This window comes from Pongo abelii, chromosome 11 (genome assembly GCF_028885655.2).
Source record: "Pongo abelii isolate AG06213 chromosome 11, NHGRI_mPonAbe1-v2.0_pri, whole genome shotgun sequence".
NCBI classification, from domain to species: Eukaryota; Metazoa; Chordata; class Mammalia; order Primates; family Hominidae; genus Pongo; species Pongo abelii.
This window is the reverse complement of record NC_071996.2, coordinates 51,322,983-51,343,832: the sequence shown is the minus strand read 5'-3', so window position 1 is coordinate 51,343,832 and position 20,850 is coordinate 51,322,983. Positions and strand designations below refer to the sequence as shown.

The window sequence follows — 20,850 nt, the reverse complement described above, 5'->3', positions numbered from 1 at the left end:
AGCCTGAGTGACAGAGTGAGACTCTGTCTCAAAAAAAATAAAAATAAAAAAAAGCACACACTCATGCCTCACTCTTCCTCTTTACTTTTCCTTACCATTCCTCCACCTGTTTAGCTCCATCTCCAGATGCTGGATAACATTCTTCAAAGTCTTGTTTTTCTCTTTCTCTTTTTCATATTTCTTCTTCCATTCTTCTGCTGTCAGTTCTAGGTTCACAGAGACGGTATTCTTGATGGTCTTAGCTCTGGAATTAAAAACATAGGGGGACAATTCAGCTAATTATTAGCATTAGCTAAATCAATATGATTAAGCCCGAGATTCCTCATGTCAAAAGACTGGAAATAGGGAAGCAGAAGGGATCCTGTGGCTTTCACCAACCATCCTCCTAACTGGACTAATGGCACCACTAACCCTTGAGGCTTCAAGCTCATCCTTTCCTTTTCTCCTTCACATCCCACCGGTCTCTAAATCTAATGAACGTTTGTTCGAATTGTCTCAGGGTTTCCTCTTTCTCTCTTCCCTCTGCCACTGTCTCAGTCTGTGTTCTCAGCCATCCTTATGGTTATAGCCTTTTTCAAATGTTCAGTACCCTCCTTTAAGCCCCCTGCATACCATCACCAGATTTACCTGCCTAAGTTGAGGTTCTTTTCAGTTCAATTAACATTTATGAATTTGGGGTACACCAAGACAGATAGACGAGGTCTCTGTCCTCTTGGAGCTTGCAGTTTCTTATACCAATGATACACAGACAGAAATAATGAATCAATTATTTCTCTTCCTCACCTGTGGTACCCGAAACCACCCCTGATATATTTAACACATCAACAAATGCCTCATAGGTCAGGTGGGTCCCACAGCTGAGTAAGACTGGCCAGATGACACCATGGCTCCCTGCTGAGCATACGCCCCCATCACAGCCCATCATCACCACGTGGTGAGGGGGCCCCACAGGATTCAGATCATCCCATTTTCCAAGAAAAATCAGAAACTGTTTTTTCTTTGTGTCTCCCAGTTTTAAACTATTTATAAAAATAATGTGTGGGACAAACAAACATGCCTAATGGCCATTTTTGCCACTTCCAGTATAGGAGATGATGCAATCTCTGGGGCACGTGGCCTGGGGGGTTGAGATGCCACAGGGATGTACCTGGAGAGTAACCCAAAGAGGCAACTGTGGAGAGCAAATCAGTAGCTGCACCAGGTGATACCAAAAATAAAAGCCATGACTCACCTCAGCATGCACAGAAACGAACACCTAAGTGGCCTTGTCCAATTAAAAAGGAAACTCCACTTAGGCTTACTTTTAAGAAGGTAAAGCTTCATTAAAAAATATGTGATATCCTGTTTTATTTGCTATTGACTTTTTCATTTTGAACTTCCAACAGTTCTTACACCGTCATATTTGCCAGCACAATCTGATTTGTGATTCGGGTTAATTACCATTGTCAGCAAATGACATCCTGATTTCTATTTCAGTGCAAGAAATTCAGCAGTCCTCACCAGCACTACAGATGTCATTCCAAAAATTCATTGCTAAAGCAGACAACTAAATAACCCAACTGTCAAAAGAGGAGTTTAACAACTTCAATGTAAGACTCCATTTAAGAATTAGGATAACTCTCTCTTGTTCACTGTAGCTTGAGGCTGCGATCCCTAGAAGTGCTTCAAGTCTAATTTTTCAAATAATAGCAATTTTATTACTACTTTAAAGTCTGGTCCTGTTTGACACTCTCACCTCTCCTCCTGACATCCTCAGGTGGTACTGCGGATGTTTCTCAGACGCAAGCACAAACATCACAAGCATCTATTATCAACTTAGTAAGGCAAAAAGTGAAAAATAACTCATGGCTAAAATGCTTATGGACACTTAACGGCACACTTCAAGGCTACTAATCTTACTTTTTAAATCATAAAGAGTCCCTTGATAACTTCACATGATACCAGAAAGAGAAAGCTAAAGCCTCTATGCTATACTCAGGCAGGTTTAGCCAGAGGCACACTTTGTGAGCAGACTCAGCAAGGTTATCACCATTGGTGTAACTGGTCCTCATTCTCAAAGTACTTTTAACAATTGCCTAGGAAATCCCCACTTCTGTAGTAATCAGGGTCCTGGAAGGAAACAGACAACCTGCTCAAATTGCATGATTTGAAGAGTGCTTAACAAAGATTTGGAAAGGTGCTGGGAAATAACAAGGGTTAATGTGGTACCCACATTAGGGATTGGGGAGCTATTACTACCCTTAAGCTGAAGGGGAGCCAGAGAGAGAAGGCTAGAAGGAAAAGATTGCCTGGTAGGTATGAATTGTAACAGCCATTGGTAGGGACACAACCAACCCAAAATGATCTGGCAGGGAGGAAGCCAGGAAATAAATACCTGGACCTCATGCTCTTCTCGTCTTCTGATCGCCTGCCTGTGTTCCTTCCCCACGGGTGTAACATAACTGGAAGCCAGAGGAAAAGGAGCCCATTGCATGAGCCCAAACCAGTCACCCTCCTAAGTCACAGAGCAGGACAGAGGTGTACAGAAAAGATCCAGAGGAGTAGCTAAAGATGCACAACCCAACTTCCATTTGGAACTCAAATAACAGTGGGAATCCGTGTCTCACACTGGAGCCCGAGACTTCATTCAGCCCAAATGGGGCAAGCGGGACCTTCACATCCACTGAAGGTAGAATATGAAAAAATCAGCTTACACTGAGAGAGAAAGATGTTAATTCTCCTAAAATTGTTCTAGAGAATTAAAGTAATCCCCACCTTCCCCCAAAAAAACCCTAAGGGGTTTGTGTATGTGTATAGAAATTGGCAAGCTGATTCTGAAATTTATAATAGAAATAAAAAAAAAACAAGAATAGCAAGGACAGTTCTGAAGATCAAAGTTAGAGGACTGAATATCATCACTTTCTTATAAAGTAAAACTGGTCAAATTGTCAGAAATGTTGGAATAAAAACAGAATAAATTGTCCAGAAACAGGCACTCAGATGACAGTCATCTGACTTATGACGAAAGTGTCCATAGAGAAGAGTGGAAAGGGCAGTCCTTTCAATACATGGTACTGAGGGGAAGTGGAACTTTATCCCCCACCCCCAATACCATGTAAAAAATTCTGTTTCAGAGAGATCCCAGAAATAAATGTGAAAAGTAAAACAATAAAGCTTCTACAGAAAATATAGGACAGTATCTTCAAGACCTTGGGTAGGCAAAGTTTTTTGTTTTTTTTTTTTTTTTGAGACAGAGTCTCACTCTATTGCCCAGGTTGGAATGCAGTGGCACAATCTCGGCTCACTGCAACCTCCGCCTCCCGGGTTCAAGCTATTCTCCTGCCTCAGCCTCCCGAGTAGCTGGGACTACAGGCGCTCACCGTGCACCACGCCTGGCTATTTTTTTTTGTATTTTTAGTAGAGACGGGGTTTCGCCATGTTGGCCAGGCTGGTCTCAAACTCCTGACCTCTGGTGATCCACCCACCTCAGCCTCCCAAAGTGCTGGGATTGCAGGCATTAGCCACTGTGCCTGGCCAAAGATTTCTTAAATAGAACATAAAAGAAAAAATAAATTTGACTTCATTAAAATTAAAAACTTGTCTTCATTAGAAGCCACCATTAAGACAGTTAAAAGGCAAGTTACAAGGTGGGAGAAGATATATAAAATACATATACCTGACAAAGGACTTACCCAAAATAACTCCTTTAAATCAATAAGAAAAAACTGGGCAAAGACTTGGAACAAGCACTTTATAAAAGAAGTGCCAATAAAACACCTCCTGAAAAGGTGTTTAACATCATTAGCCTTCAGGGAATGCAAATTAAAACTACAATGAGATACCTTAACACACCCAATAGAATGGCTAAAAAATTTAAAACTGATAATGCCAACTGTTGCTGAGAATGAGCAATGACTATAACAGTCAACTGCTACTGGACAGAGTGTGAATTATTACTGTCGTTTTAGAAAAATCTTTAGTAGTATCTACTAAAGTAGAATATTTCACACCTTATGACCTGCTCCCACCTAACAGAAATGAGGACATATATTCACCCAAAGGCATGACAACCAATGTCATAATAACTTTATTTATAATCACCCCAAAATGAAAATAATCCAAATATCCATCAACAATAGAATGGATACGTATAAGCCATATTCATACAATAGAATACTATATAACTGTGAAAAATGAACTACTACTACACCTAACAATGTAAATGAAGTTCACAGATAAAACCCTGCATGAAAGAAGCCAGATACAAAACAGTACTGCGTGATTTCATTTTCATATAGTTCAAAGACAGGCAATACCAATCTATGCTGATGGAAGTTAGGGTGACAATTACCCTTGAGAGTTCGGTGTTGACTGAGAGGGTCCAAGAGAGAGGCTTCCAAGATCCTGGGTGGTGGTCACATGTGTATATATATTTATTAAAAAAATTAGTTATGCACTTAAGTTTATGCATTTCACTGTATTATATTCAATAAAAATTGAGTTAAGAAAAATAAACTGATGGAGAAAGAAATCAAGTCAGACACAAGAATTTCCAGATGCAGAATAAACTAGGGTTACTAAGAGAGATACTGAATTTTTATGCCCTGAGGTTTATTTATTTATTTTTTACTAGAACAAATATTCTCCTATCTAGGATGTTAAAAACAATCTTGCAAAGTGAAATAAAGAGGGTCTCAGTCCCTCATTCTCCCAAAAGACTAAAAGGATATAGAATATCTACAATTTCTTTTTCTTTTTTACCATTACCTTTGGCTAATTTAGAGAATGAAGGAGTCTAATGATCACTAGTTTCTTTCTATTTGGACATTCAGAATTCACTTTCCCTTAATTAGCTTTAACTGATTTCAGAGGAAAAAAAGAAAAAAAAAATCAGTTTCCTCCTTTGTTAATATTTAGCTAGTTGCCATCAATGAGGTTACACAGTGTTCTGCTGTCTTGTTGTGGTTTGGATCTAGGGCATGAGGCTGCCAGTGGACATGATCCGGAACTTGAGCACAGGCCCACACGTGTGCATTTATTGTTCAGCCTTGTTTCCAAAAGAATTTCAGGTAGCTTACAGGGAGACACAAAATCAGGAAGACAGCAGAAATTAAGAAGTGCTCTTAAGGCAGGTTTTTGTGATTTTGTCTAGCAGAAGCTATACAGCAATTGTGATACCAACCAGCCTTATAGTTCTGGGACATTATCTCTTTGATATAGAGAAACAAGTCAATGACCCATAGAAGCCTTATTCTAGCCACTTACCGACTGCTCACTCATCCTCTTTAAAGGTGAAACTGACTGTGATACTATTTGATTAATCCAAAGTGGCCTGATCATTCACAAAGAAATACAAAAGTGGGTTCTTCATTTCTAAAAACTCTCAAGGTTTTCAATCAGAGCCCTCAATGTGTATACAGATACCAATGTCTATTCCACAAGTTATAACCACAGCAGGCACTGAGCAAAATCCTAACCAAAGGTTACTCTGGGAAAGAACTTTAATTCAGTCCTAAATTTATACCCTAACAGCAAGACCTGCTTTTAAAACTGAGTCAAATTGTGAGGATGCCATTATCAGGGTATCTGTTTTGCATCTTTTCCTTGTTTTGGCTTGCTTCATCAAGTCAAGCACTACTTTAATGATATATGATCTAGGTGTGCCCCAGGTATAAAATCTCTTCTCCCACAGGGAGGGAACTAGGACCAAATTTCTTAAAGACCTCAAAGCTAATGAATGTTAACCACCCTTAGGAAAGGCAGACCAAGCCCAGTGGACAAAGATCAGAGGCCACAGTACATCTTCCATCTAGATACTGCTACAGAGACAGTTAAGTCAGAAAAGATTCTCTTAGATATATTCTACTAAAGAATGGAAAGAGGAAACTACCTCCCCATTGTCGAGCATTCTGTTATTTTCTTCCCAGCACCACTCAATCCTTCCATCACTGAATTTGCAGTTTACATGTTCAGAAGCACACGGCCAGCTTCCAAGACTGCTGATGCTACCCATCTCCACCACCGAGGTTAAGCACCCATACGTGATGACACTGAAGGCACCCTCATAAGTTGGCACTTGAACAAAGCCCTCCTTGAATGGGGAGAAGACCTAGAACCACTGCATTCTGATGAGTCTCATCCCCACCTGCTTTCCCAGTGGTTTCCTATACTCATATTTCCTGGCCACAGTCAGTTCTAAATGACATGAGGAGTGCCTACCATTGGCGTTTCTTCTAATTACTTTGGCTTCCCTGAATAACCACAAAGATATTTGTTCTTGGTACCTTCACACCTTTTGTTTCAGCATCCTCCTTTTCTCACCAGGTGTTCAGGATAGTGCTGGCATTTGAATAAGGAGCTCTAGACAACCTCACACCTTCAGCACACAGAATAAATCTGTCATGTGTGATTCTGCACTGTGAATGGTGTGTGAGAGAGAGAAACGGAGATTCTCCCATTGTGGGAGCAGGAGAGGATAGAGAGTGTAGCATTCTTCACTATCAGAGCTCTCCAGAGAAACAGAACCAATAGGAGAAAGATAAAGACAGATGACAGATAAATATAGATAACATATTATATATCCTATTGTATATATGAAATCCTATTATATATACATACATACATATATATGATATACCTCACTCTTTTATTTACTTAAGAAATTGACTCACATGACTATGAGGGCTGGCAAGTTTGAAAGTCATAAAGCAGGCTGACAGCTGGAAACTGAGGCTGGAGTTGATGTTACCATCCTGAAGCACAGTTTTTGTCTTCTCCATGAAACCTCCATTTTAGCTCTTAAGGCCTTTAACTGAGTGGATGATGCTCCCCTTATTATTGAGAGTAATCTGCTTTGCTTAAAGTCAGCTGATTGTAAGTGCTAAGCATATCTACAAAGTACCTTCACAGCAATGCCTCGATTTGTATTTGATTAAGTAACTGGGCACTATGGCCTAGCCAAGCTGACACATAAAACTAATCAGAAACTAACCTTCTAATCTGCTGTGAGACCTAGTTCCCATCTAAAACACCCAAACCTTCTTCTGAAAGGACCACTGCTCCAAAGCACCTTCCCAGCTTCTGGGGAGGCCATTTCCCTGCTTGTGAGGGAAAGAGGGAGGGCAGGAAGGAGAAATGAAAATTTTGTGTCTTTAAAAAGTTCTAGTCTCCTGAGAAACATTCAGAAATGATGTGGATAAGGACTTGGCATCTAGTTAAATGTGTGTCACTCACAGTATTTCTTCCCTCCAAGGGCAAAAATTAACTCTATTGGTGTTTCAGCAATAGGCCCCCCAACAGGAATAATTTAAGCCTTTTTTTCTTTCATGTCAAAGTGTAGCCAAGTGTCTGCCTTGGCCAAAATGCTCATTCTACTCTCGTAGGTAATGTGTTTTCATGTTCTGATGACATAAATTTCATATGCACACTATTCAGGCTCTGCCTAATCTAGCTACCACTAAACTGGCAGATGACACAATTAAAATGATGACATGAATTTTTTAAGTGCATATCAGGAAAAGAAAAAAGATTATTACTTTCCCTAAGATATCAATTCTCCTTCCACATTCAACATACAAATAAAGCCTTCAAATTATTCATGCTGGATCAATCAAAACTCCCAGTGCCAAAGATGTGCTGATTCAGGTCTTCCTAACCACACTGGTCTGCCCCCTCAGAGGGCCTCTTTCCCTTCATTACCACCCCAAATCAAGGTACATTAAATAGGCTTCCAACACAATTGGGTGATTAGAGTTCACACTTCTAAAACATAAATATCTTTTTCAAATAGCACTGTAAAAGTAGTTGAGAAGAGTAATTAAAGACTACAAAATGGAATTCTGGAAGCCAGAAGAAAAAAATCAATAAAACTGCTCTAATTTGAGTCTGGCTTTTTGACTTTCTACTGCTTGGTAGTTCAAGTTCTGCCTCCTCAGCTAGATTAAAAGCTCTTTGAGAACACAGGAGACAGCGCTTACTTCTTTAATGGCACGATGCTGGGCATTCAGGAAACTAAAGGAAACAACCCCGACTGAATGGAAGAACCAGAATGCTGGAAACCATCATTCTCAGCAAACTAACACAGGAACAGAAAACCAAACACCGCATGTTCTCACTCATAAGTGGGAGTTAAACAATGAGAACACATGGATGCATCACACACTGGGGCCTGTCGGGGGGTGGGGGGCTAGGGGAGGGATAGCATTAGGAGAAATACCTAATGTAGGTGACGGGTTGAAGGGTGCAGCAAACCACCATGGCACATGTATACCTATGTAACAAACCTGCATGTTCTGCCCATGTATCCCAGAACTTAAAAGTATAATTTAAAAAACAAAAATAGAAATAGACATGGTAAATTTTTCCCTTTAAATTCCAGTATCTAACCTATAATCCTGAAGAATGCTAACACAACTCCTGGTAGAGTGCCTTCAGGGATCTGCAGATTTAACTGCTTTGAAACACATACTACATTGTGTTATTCAGAGCATCAGTAGAGTCAAGTAGAACAACAAACGTGTACTCTCTTCACGTCCTTGAAAGAACCACAAAGGAATAACTGAGGAACTCCATGCTGCCCTAAGGTTCGGCCACCTCTGCAGTAAGAACATAATGAACACTCATTACAACGAATTTGGGATGTGCCCGGCAGTCTTTTCTGAGTTCAAAGTGCTTAATCTCATTAGCTATCACATACCATGTCTAATCCGATGTTCAGTCTTGTGTCTGCTGTATAATTGGGTTCAATGAGTATATTTAACAATACAGCAGGTATTGGCCCCATAGAATAGCTCAGCATCCTTAAATAATCCATTAACTAACTTGGGGATAAAGGGAAAGGAATGAAACCTCACACATTTCCAATAACAGGTTGGAAAGCAAATCAGATCCAAACCCAACCAAACTTCTGGACATAATGGCATCAATGTTCAGCAACTGCCCTAACTTTCCAAGTAACCTTACACAATAAGCCTTAGATTCATCTGTTCATTCATTTGATAAGCATTTATTTATTGACCACCTACTGTGAACTAGTTGTGCAGAGTGGTTGATGAGAAACTAATGTCTGGGACAAACTCAGTCCCTGCTGTCACAGAGAGCAGAATCTAGATGACTCTGATAAAAGAATGTAGACCGACCTATTCCATTTGAAAACGTAATTTACACTACTTTTTATTTCCTGGAAGCCCAAATTACCTGCAGCATTTTTTATTTGTTCATTCTCAAAATGTAATTCTAATTCTACTTTATTTAATACTCTCCCTTATATGACAGTGCTGTCCCTTACAGTACATTACATTCAGTCTAATCCCATCTACTACTATGACCTGTTCAAGCCGAAATACTGTGAGATTATTTAAGACGAAGGAAAAGCCTGCTATCGGTCACGGCAGGACTCATGCCAGCCCTTGTGCTAGGTAAAAACTGAAGCAACTCATACAATCCTCCCAATATTCTTGAAAGTAGGCATTATTATATCTCTCTCCGTGGGAGACAAGACTGGGGTTCAGAGGGGAGAGGTAAACAAGAGAATGAGTCAATAGCAGAATTAGCTTCAACACTGGGCTTACTGACCCAAAGGGCTGTGCTCAGACACTGCATCCTAGGACATCCTACATGTTTAGTCACTTACTGGCTGTGTGGTCTCAGGTATGGTATCCAATGGCTTTGCACCTAAGCCTTGATTTCATACCCTGTACAAAGGTGAGATAATTGCTGTCAGAAGTGCTATAATTTTGACACACCTGACACATATTAGACACTAACTGATATTCAAAATGCTTCCTGTAGACAGCTGCAAATACCTCCTGATAACAGCAATGCCCCAAGGTGACTGGGCCTTGCAAAGATAGCCAATGCCCCACGGTGACTCTGGCCTGAGAAGAGCCAGAATATTTTTGCTTTGCTGGTAAGGATTTTTTTTGAAGAGATGTTTCCTTTATAAATGCATTTAGAGCTGGTTTGCTCAAACATGTCTTCAGAGGAAATTGTTAAAGCTCAAGTTTAAGACACTGGGCAGGATGCGATCTTGTTTTCCATAAGCAGATGCTGGTTTGTGGGTTTCTGAGACCCTTGAGGAAAGTAGGTGTTATCCTACTGCAACCCCCTTGGCCTAAGCATTTAACTAATCAAGAAAGCGATTTGGGAGGAAGTAAAGGACCCAAATCCAGTTTAAAAGATATATTAGGTCTACAACATTTCAATATAATTATTATTTATTTAGACATCCCACAGGTGCCACGGCTGCATAATTCTATGTTCTGTTGAGGGCTCAGGAAATGACTGGGGCTTAATGCAGTTTAAACAAGCCATAACAATTTCCCAGACAGAATGCCCACCCCCATCTGTCCTTTCTCTCATCTTAAACTATTTCTTAGGCATAACCACACAACACACACTCCCAGGGAGAAGGCAGGGAAGTGCTCTGTGCATCCATGTACAAATGAGCTAGTTAAAGCCCACAGAGCACTGGTGACTCGTCTAAAGATCACATGATTGTTCAGAATTAAACGAACCGAAGGCAGCAGAATCCACAATCAACCTCAGCCCTCTGAGCCCTCATCCAACCTCAGAGCTCGCTGACCACTGAAGATGTTCAGATCACCCAATCCGTAGAACCCCAAGCACTCTGGGAATGATCACTGAGGCATGAGGGCTAAAGGATAGAACTTAAACACTGGAACTGAGGAAACATGCCTGAAGGAGGTCAGGCCTTGGACAGTGGGAGGGGGTAGGTAAAAAAGAAAGTGACAAGAAAAAAAGGAAGATATGAACCAAACCACACATTGCTTTACGATTATGGAGTCGTACCTGCTGCCCACCTACGGACACCTCCCAGGGATCTAGGAAGTCTCATGTGGGAATTTTTAAAGGTAGGAAGCGTCAGCTGCGTCTCTTCTCAGCATACAGTCCAGACCTCCTACCTCCAGTGCTGGTAAAGATTCCTTCCCCTTCTTTTCTTTTTATACCTCTCTTCTGCATTCACCTAATTTTCTGGGTGTTTTATCAGCAACTGTGCAATGGATCTCAAATACCAGAGCTAAAGGCAGTTATCAATCTTGAGATTTACGTACTTGAAATAATATGAACCTAAAAGGTAGACTCCAGTGCCATGAAGAACAAAAGTAACACCCCAATGCATTTCCAATTCACATCTGAAATGAGTTTGGTTGTTTTGTTTTGTTTTAAACACCATACCTTTGACTGGCATGTTCTTGCCCATTATTTTTAAATATAATTATTGCTTTGGCTTCAGTAAGCGATGCCTCAAGTTTACATATCACCTGCTAGATGTAATTTAGGAAAAGGCTGTTTGTCCCTTACTTTGTGATTCTCTGACAATAGCCCCTTGCCACTCACTATTCTTTTTTTTTTTTTTTTTTTGAGACAGTCTCACTCTGTCGCCCAGGCTGGAGTGCAGTGGTATGATCTTGGCTCACTGCAACCTCCACCTCCCAAGTTCAAGCAATTCTCCTGACTCAGCCTCCCAAGTAGCTGGGACCACAGGCGCATGCCACAACGCCCAGCTAATTTTTGTATTTTTAGTAGAGACAGGGTTTCACCATGTGGGCCAGGCTGGTCTCAAACTCCTGACCTCAGGCAATCCAACCGCCTTGGCCTCCCAAAGTGCTGGGATTACAGGTGTGAGCCATTGCGCCCAGCCTTGCCACTCACTCTTAAGACCCAAGACCTAGCACAGAGGATGGGTCCTGAGAGATCACACGTACCTCTGTCCGAACATCAGTGTGGACTTGGTCTCAGCCTCATTGAAGACAGAAGGAGAACAGCAAATGACGATAGTGGTTCTGCAGTTCCCACCCAAAGAGTCCTGAAGAATCCGAGTCATCTTGCTGTCCCGGTATGGCACATGTGTTTTCTATTTAGGAAAATAAAAAGTATTGGTTTTGACAGCCCATCCTTAGAAAAACACAGAGGCAAGCAAGTCAGGGATGAAGACACTGAGCTTAGAAACCGAGTAAAACAAGAATTTGTGGCTGGGTCTTTGGATCTTGCCAAAGTTTAGAATGCCTATTCTTTGACCTACGTCATAGGAAATTAGCATCACCATTCATACTTTTTAGTAGATGGGAACTCCCAGCAAGCAGGCATCCACAGCCAGGATTCCCTCTGTCCTTTTCCAAACAGAAAAACAAACCAGCCTTTGGGGTGTGTGGCAAAGGGACTATGAGGACCCAAAAGGTGGTTTCTCATAATATTATTTAATAGACGGGGGCAGGATCACTTACTGTCCCTTCTGCCAAAGCAGAGATCACATTTCCAAGAGCAGACAAAGACTTATTGATATTTTTAGCTTCGTCGAGAACAGCTCCCTCGGCACCAGTTTTGCTGACCTACCAGAGAGAAAAGAAAGCAGTGAGCAGCACAGGACAGCAGAAGCACAAAGTAGAAATTTCAAATTCACACCAGGGCAAAGGGGGACAGCCTCCTGGAAAGCAAGGAAAAATAAAAGTAGAGAAGACCCACAGTGATAAAAACCATCCTTCATGTATGAGGCTGGGGATTTGGTCTCTCCTGCCATAATTTTCCTCTCAATTGGGTTTTAGTGGAATAGCTGAAATACCTCAAGTGGTGGAGCTGCAGATGCTTCCCCAGGGGCCATCCATCCAGGGAAACCAGGCTGCAGAAGTGCTGTCACCATGGGTAGCTCGGGCCCTGGGAGACTGAGCCGCAGTCCCCATGCCGAAGGGAGCCCAGAGGGAAGCATGAAGAGAAAATATTGTCCTGAGCCACAATGAATGGGCATATTGGAAAAATGTAAGTTACGAGCTCCAAGTTCAGGCAGATGACTAGAGGTGGTAGGGTTGGTTATCCAGAGTCCATTCCTTCCCTACTTGTTCTCATAGCAAGGAAAAAATGAAAAATGTCCAAAAAGCAAAAAACTTGGGAGAGAAATGAAAAGTCAAATGTATACTGCATTGTAAATTTGTCTTTTTTCCTCTGCAGCCAGAGGGACCATGCATAGTTTCTCCTTTGCTGTGTTATTGCTGGTAATTTCGTCTTAACAGCATTTGTTCTAGGTAGAGGGCAGTTTACAGATGCTAGGAAAAAAGGGAACTCAACATGATTCATGTCTCTGCTGACTGGACAAATGATGCAGGGGGAGCAGCTGCTCTCTCAAGAAAGGAAGTGGGGAAGCAATGTTCAACTACGCAAATTCGAATCACATATAAAGGAGAAACTCCTGATGACAGAAATGAATTCATGTCCAGGGGGAGGTTTCTTTCCAAATAGAATAGATTCTCAACTCCCTTGGAATTGTTTGTGTGGCACCCCTGCTTACACATAGAGAAATCATGTAGCTGATGGGTCACAAATAGTAGCAGTCTATGTTATTTTAAGCACAGTTATTTTAAGATGCTTTCTTATTTGAGCATCTTAACTCCACGAAATATACAAGGCAGGTACCATCTATCACCCTCCTTTGACAGACAGGAAACTGAGCCCCAGAAATGTCAAACTGCCAGCCTAAGGGAAGAACGCCATTCGGAAGAACGCCATTCATGGGAGACGGGAACTAAAGCCCAGAGTTCTCTTCTACAAGATCACACTGACACAGTCATATGGACACATCTAGGGCAAAGGAAAACAGGTGTGTGTGAGCAAAAGAAACTATGTGAAGGACATGATTTTAAACACCTCATAAATATCATTAGCAATAACCACTGACACTGCGCAGAGGCAGGCCTCCACTTCAGTCTGCCAGTATTAAGCAGTTTTCAGGTGTATTTAGGCTCTAAATAAACAACAGTGCTCCATTATTTCCATTCTGTTGCATGTCTGTTTAACTAAAGTTACAAGCCTATACTAGTAAATTTTTTTTTTGAGACAGAGTCTCCCTCTGTCGCCCAGGCTGGAGTGCAGTGGCATGATCTCGGCTCACTGCAAGCTCTGCCTCCCGGGTTCATGCCATTCTCCTGCCTCAGCCTCCCGAGTAGCTGGGACTACAGGTGCCCGCCACCACACCTGGCTAATTTTTTTTTTTTTTTAATTTTTAGTTGAGACAGGGTTTCACCATGTTAGCCAGGATGGTCTTGATCTCCTGACCTCGTGATCCACCTGCCTCGGCCTCCCAAAGTGCTGGGATTACAGGCGTGAGCCACCGTGCCCGGCCCCATACTAGTAAAACTTTAGATTCCCAACTAGAAATACCCAGATGACTTTCTGCTCATGGTTTTACAAATGTATACTAGAGGACAATCCAAGTAACCATTACTTACGTGGATGTAAGTGGCCATAACTTGGCATACGGGAACTCAGTGATGTAGTGCAATAAGTGGGGATCAATCATACAGTTAGGGAGACTGACTAAGCTTCAAGGCTGGCCTTCATGGGGACGATCAGCATGATGTCAGTGATGATGGAGGCCAGAGGGCACTGTGCACATGGCCTTGCTCTATGATGTTGCTCGAGGGAGGTCAGTGCCTCCAGACAGGGTGTGGCAGCAGAAGCCTCCACTGGTGACTGGAGATTCTGAGAAGCCTATTGCTCTGGAGTACAGCCCCGGCCAGGGCCTGGGAGGGCATGGGTCAGGGTGTAGACGACAGAAGAGAGTCCGGACAAAACCAGAGAACAGTAAAGGCTTGCCGCTAAGGCTGATTACAGGCCCCACTTCATGAGACAGCCAAGGCCTCCCACATGGGACACCGTCAGCCATGCCTACTGCTGGGAGAACCAGGGAATGCAGGGAGCGCCCCAGGTTCCAGACCTTCTATCAGCAAAACAAACCTGCAGAGGCAGGACTGCCACATTCCAATGGCAAAGCTCGTTCCTGGCCTATTACAGTCGGGTACAACACGGGATTTTCTCTTTTCTCAGAAGTTCATATCCCTCCCACATGTGTGCAGCTGTCTCTGCCACAGGCTAAGTGAAACCAACTGTTGCCTCACATCATCATAAGGGCCCATCAGGGATAAATCAGAGTTGGCATGCAAAGCACCTGCCTGTGACACCAATAGGAGACCTCAGGACCAGAAAAGAAAGCAGGGACAAAGGGTTAAATGTAATAACACCTTGGCAGAGCCTCAGAAACTTTAAAAGCTCTTTAAAGCAGGAAAATAGAAAAGCATAAAAATTATACCATTGCACACTGAAGCAAATAAAAGGGGAAAATTATAGATAATACAAATAAAGAACCAATTACCTTTTCGCTCCCAGCCAAATCAACCAAATAAAGTTTCCCACTGAGTTTTTTTTCAGTCTCTACATTCTCTTGTTTAATATTTATCAGGAAGATACTGTGACTTCTAGAGCTGTGTTCATTCATGTCTGAAAAGGAAAATAGTTTACTGCTCCACAAAGAACATGTAGGTTTAGGTAGCAAACCTCTCATTTAAAAAGCATAACAAGTCATGCCTAATAGCTCCATTTCATTGAAGTAAGTCCAGCCAATTCTAAAAATTATCTGAGACCCCTGTTTCTTCTGAAAAACAATGCTCATTCTAGAAATACAAGATTTTAAATGTCTTCAAGGAGCAAAGAAATTAATCTAAAAATCTTAGTAAACAGTTTAAGATATCAGATTTTCTAGCTCTACCTGAAGCCCCATCCTCTAAATTCCTACCCCAGCATGACTTTCCCCTTGAAAAATTCACTACCTCCTCCCCTGCCTCACTTTAAATTCCTCAGACTTTATCATGATTAATACATGATGTATTCTATCTTAGTCATGTGCATAAGCCTTGCCTTATCAGTAATATCATAAGCTTTCTTAAGCAAGCATTAAGACTTTCCTAAGGAAGGATTAAGACATACACTTCTACAACCTACGCTAACTGCAAAGATGGTTTCAAAAATTAAATATGCTTCATTAGGATGGGGTACTGGAAATAAAAATCCTTGCAAATCCTCGTCTTTGTCTGCCAAGCAGACAGAGACCCCAGCAACCATCCCATTCAGCCTTCACCAGCAAACATTTCTTAAAACCATCTTACTAGATTATATGTAAAAAGCCCTAAAGATTCATTTTTAAAAAACTGTTAGAACTAATAATTAATTCAGCAAAGTTGTAGGATACAAAATCAACATGTAAAAAATCAGTTGCATTTCTATATACTAACAATGAAGAACCCAAAAAATTAAGAAAACAACCTTATTTATAATAGCAAAAAAAGAATAAACTACTTAGGAATAAACTTAACCAAAGAACAGAAAGACTTGTACACTGGAAACTACAAAATGTGACTGAAAGATATGAAAGAAGACACAAATAAATGGATTGATTGGAAGACTTAGTATCATTAAGCTGTCAGTATTAACCAAAGCAACCTACAGATTCAGGGCAATCTCTATCAAAATTTCAATGACATATTTTATAGAAGTAGAAAAATCCATCCTAAAATTTATATGAAATCTCAAGGGACACCAAATAGCCTAAACAGTCTTGAAAACTAAGAACAGAGTTGAAGGTCTCACACTTCAACAATATAATGGACTTTGGGGACTTGAGGGGAAGGGTGGGAGTAGGGTGAGGGATAAAAGACTACAAATAGGGTGCAGTGCATACAGCTCGGGTGATAGGTGCACCAAAACCTCACAAATTAGCACTAAAGAACTTACTCATGTAACCAAATACCACCTGTACCCCAATAGCCTATGGAAAAATAAAAAATAAAAGTTACTACAAAGCTACAGTAATCAAAACAGTGTGGTATTGACATAAAGACAGACATATAAATCAACAGAAGAGAATAAAGGGCCCAGAAATAAATCCTTACATATATGGTCAAATAATTTTCAACAAGAGTGTCAAGACCATTTAATGTGGAAAGAACAGTCTTTTCAACAAATAGTGTTGGAAAAACTGGATAGCTACATGCAAAAAATATATTAATGTTGGGCCCTTACCTTAGAGTACATGCAAAAATTTACTCCAAAAGGATCAAATACCTACATATAAAAACTAAAACTATAAAACTCTTAGAAGAAAACACAGGAGAAAAGCTTCATGACATTGGACTTGGCAATAATTTCTTGGATATGACACCCAAAGCACAAGCAACAAAATAAAACTAGATACTTCATCAAAATTAAAAACTTTTATATCAAAAGACACTATCAATAGTGTAAAAAAAGCAATCCATGGAATAGAAGAAAATTTTATAAATCACATATCTAATAAGGGATTGATGTCCAGAATACATAGAGAACTCCAGGTCAACAACAACAAATTAACCTGATTAAAAAATAAATACAGACCTTGAATAGACATTCCTCAAAGAAGATATACAAATGGCCTATAAGCACATGAAAAGATGCTCAACATCACTAATCATTAGGGAAATGCAAATCAAAACCACAAGGAAACAGCACTTCACACCATTTGGATGGCTATTATAAAAAATAATAACAATAACAAGTTGGCAAGTGTATAGAGAAATGGAAACTCTGGTGTACCACTGTTAGGAATAGAAAATGGTACAGCTGCTATAGAAAATAGTAATAATAGCAAATAGTAGCGGTTCCTCAAGAAATTGAAAGTAGAATTACCATGAGATCTGAAAATTCCACTTCTGCATATATACTCAAAAGAATTGAAATCAAGGACTCAAATAGATGTTTGCACACCTATGTTCATAACAGCATTATTCACAACTGCCAAAATGTGGAAGCCACCCAAGCGTCCATTAATGGTTAAATGAATTTTTTAAATGTTGTATATACATACAATGGAATATTATTCAGCCTTAAAAAGGAAGGACACTTGCTACCACATGGATGAAACTTGAAGACATTATGCTAAGTGAAATAAGTCACAAAAGGACAAACACTTTATGATTCTACTTACATGAAGTACCTAGAGCAGTCAAATTCACAGAGATAAAGTAGGTTGAGCAAGAGGAGAATAAAGAATTGGTGTTTAATGGGTACAGAGTTTTGGTTGGAGAAGATAAAGTTCTAGAGATGGAAGGTGGTGACGTTGCACACAATGTGAAGGTACTTAATGTCACATAAATGCATACTTTAAAATGGTTAAGATGGCAAATTTCATGTTAAGTATATTTTATTGGAATAATAAAAGAAAAACCTTACCAGAATGATAAGAATAATAGCAATTTTGTTTTTAGACTAGCCGTTCCAAACCAAGGCACCAAAATGGATTATCAGGTATGCCATAAATAATTTGTGATTAAAAACAGCTTCAGAAACAGAGTGAATAACGTAAATGAGAGTTGCTACTACTATAAGAATATTTGTCTTACATTCTTTCAGATATGTGTGTATGTTTTAAGCAAGAGAAAAAGAAGTGGAGTTTGACCAACACTGTATCCAGGAATAGGCTCACCTATGAAAGTTGCTATATACATGAATATCATCTGATACATTGCTCAGATAGAGAAAATATTCAGAATTACATTTCTGGACCACAGAATCAGAGAGTCTTGGGTAGAAGAGACTTAAAGAGCCTAGACCAGTCAGCAAACCAATGCCTGAATCTCTTTTACAACATAACTGTGAACTCACTACCTCTCTAGGTAGCAGGCAGCACTTGGGGCAGCTATAAGGGTTGGAGAGTTCTCCTCACAGGGGTCGAAATCTGCCTCCCTAGAGCTCCAACAATCATGGGTATTCTAAGCATTGAGATGGAACAGAACAAGCTGACCCTCTTTCTTAGTGTCAGCACCTTCAACATGGTAAGATATATTACATTGTCCACACACCCTCCTCCAGATTTTTTTCCCTCACGCAAGCTATAAACCCTTAGTTCTCTCAGCTTCTGTTCATATGAACTCACTGTCATTTGTCCACATCCCTCTTAATAAGATAGACAACTCTCTTTTTTCACGGACCCTCTGCTGCCCAAATCCCATATGCACTGCTTCCCTGAGATGCAATGAACATACTGAGGAAGGAAGTGCAGAGCCAATGAGCCGATCTGAATGTGTCTGCTAGTAACACATCGGAAGGCTTTCCCTAAAGCTCCTGGCTCTGCTTTCTGACTTCCTTCTTTCCTTTTTCTTTTTTACAGAAGGCAGAAATCTAACATGGTTTATTTCCATGTGTGTGACCACAACGTATTATAGAATTTGTTGGTTTGGAACTTTTTTTTTAACCTGAACAATAACACGATCAAAATAAATAAACTGAGGAGCTTACTCTTTCCCTCCCTTTGGTTGGCTGGTTGTTTATTTTTCCTAATGTTCAGGCTTAGGCTGTTATCAGGGTCCAGTAAGTCTCACCCAATATCTTCAAGACCTCACAGTCCTGTGGACAGCAGAAGGCACCCTTTCCCATGACTGCCTAGACATACTCATAGCACACATACCCTGGCGTCTGTGTCCGAGCACTGCTCTCTAATCACCTTCCCATGCATTCTTTCATTTGTACCTCATTCCCCACCCAACTCGGTTGGTGGGCAGACATCTGTCTCCCAAGCTGCAGGGGAGGAAACACCCCCACCATGCTTACTTGTCACAGCCACGTGTCGGTTTGCTTTGCCTTCATCTATTACATCCATGACTTCCTCGGGGCTCGACACAAACCGCTCAGTGCACCCCTGGAAGAGAATCAGTTCAGGTTCACCATTAAAAGAGTTGAAAAGCAACAATATTTTGAAAGGCTGAAACATGTTCCTGTTTATCTTCTAGAGGTGCAGATAAATAGAAAGGCTGAAATATCGATCCAACAACTTTTCCTCCTTGCCCAGGGCTTGAATTCTACATTAAAGAGAAGTCTGAGAAAGCCCTAGGAAATATAGAAGTAAACCAAAAAAAGAATTGTCAAATTTTCCTAGGTTTTTGAGTACATATTCATACTGAACAGCAACACTTTAAGAAGACAGAAAATCAAAGAAGAAAATCAATGAGAGAAGAAGAAATGGATGAAGTTTTGCTTTGCCTTCTATCTTTATTTATTTATGATTATGGCCACCAATATTAGATACTTTGATGTTCCACAGATAATGCTATAATAGGCGTTACTGCAAAGTAAAAACAATTGCACTCAATATCAAAATCTCTTTAAATGTGAATAATATTAAATAATAATGTCATAAAGGAAAGATACAATTGAAGAAAGTAAATGTCAATTTTTAAAACCAGATGAATATTAAATTTAAGGAGCCTGAATAAATGCCTATATGCTCTTTACAGATAATATTCTGCACATCTTATGTAATAATTATTATGACAGAGACTGGAGAGAAATTAATTGCATCACCAATCAAATCTTCCTCATACCTTTACATACGGGACTCTGTTTTTATCTTCATGAACAGCCAAGTTGGTCTTGGATACTAAAAAGATGAGAATGACAGCATGCAAAGAAGAAAATAAAAGTTAAAGACTCTATATTGGAGGAAAAATGGAAGTTTGCTACAAAGGACAGGCAAATCTAATCTCTTTGCAATATGCAAGTTTAAGCCTTGGCTGAGAATAAACATATACCCTGAAGGCAATAGAGTATCTCTATAAATTTTCATTAATTCCTTAAGCAGAAGTGTGATAAACCATTTCAACCTCCCCGGACTTTTGTTACAGAACAAATAAAGGACAAGCACTGAGGTTACTTACCATCAAGTAAGTCCCTTATTTTGTCCAAGTAGATCTCAAAATAGGAAACCTAGTTAAAAACAAATTGAGTTTGGAATAGACATGCCACAGTGTATTTAAAAAATACCATTATTAGTACTTATGAAAGCTTTCGTCATGCATGGCTAAGAAGAGTAAGAAGAGGGGTTCAAAGTGAAGACTTATAATCTGGCCAGCTCTACTGGGATTCCCCTGCTTCCCGCTTGCTCTACGCTTCCCTAAGTGTGGACCACTCTCCACCCACAAACATCACAGCTCCCTTTGGTTGTCATTCAAGTGTTCTTAACATCATGTGCTAGACACTTATAGGAGGACTCTAGGCTTT

General features: G+C 40.4%; 1 protein-coding gene across 1 annotated transcript in view; it reads right to left on the bottom strand.

Moving 5' to 3' along the window:
* Positions 1-20,850, bottom strand: part of KIF5C (kinesin family member 5C) — a 151,485-nt gene that overhangs the window by 64,568 nt on the left and 66,067 nt on the right. Inside the window, exons 5-11 of the mRNA XM_024243602.3 lie at positions 20,508-20,556; positions 20,175-20,230; positions 19,405-19,492; positions 15,140-15,264; positions 12,225-12,329; positions 11,706-11,854; positions 96-244 (exon numbers count right to left, since the gene is read on the bottom strand). Of these exons, the coding sequence (XP_024099370.1) occupies positions 96-244; positions 11,706-11,854; positions 12,225-12,329; positions 15,140-15,264; positions 19,405-19,492; positions 20,175-20,230; positions 20,508-20,556 (721 nt within the window). The remainder of the gene's footprint in view (positions 1-95; positions 245-11,705; positions 11,855-12,224; positions 12,330-15,139; positions 15,265-19,404; positions 19,493-20,174; positions 20,231-20,507; positions 20,557-20,850) is intronic.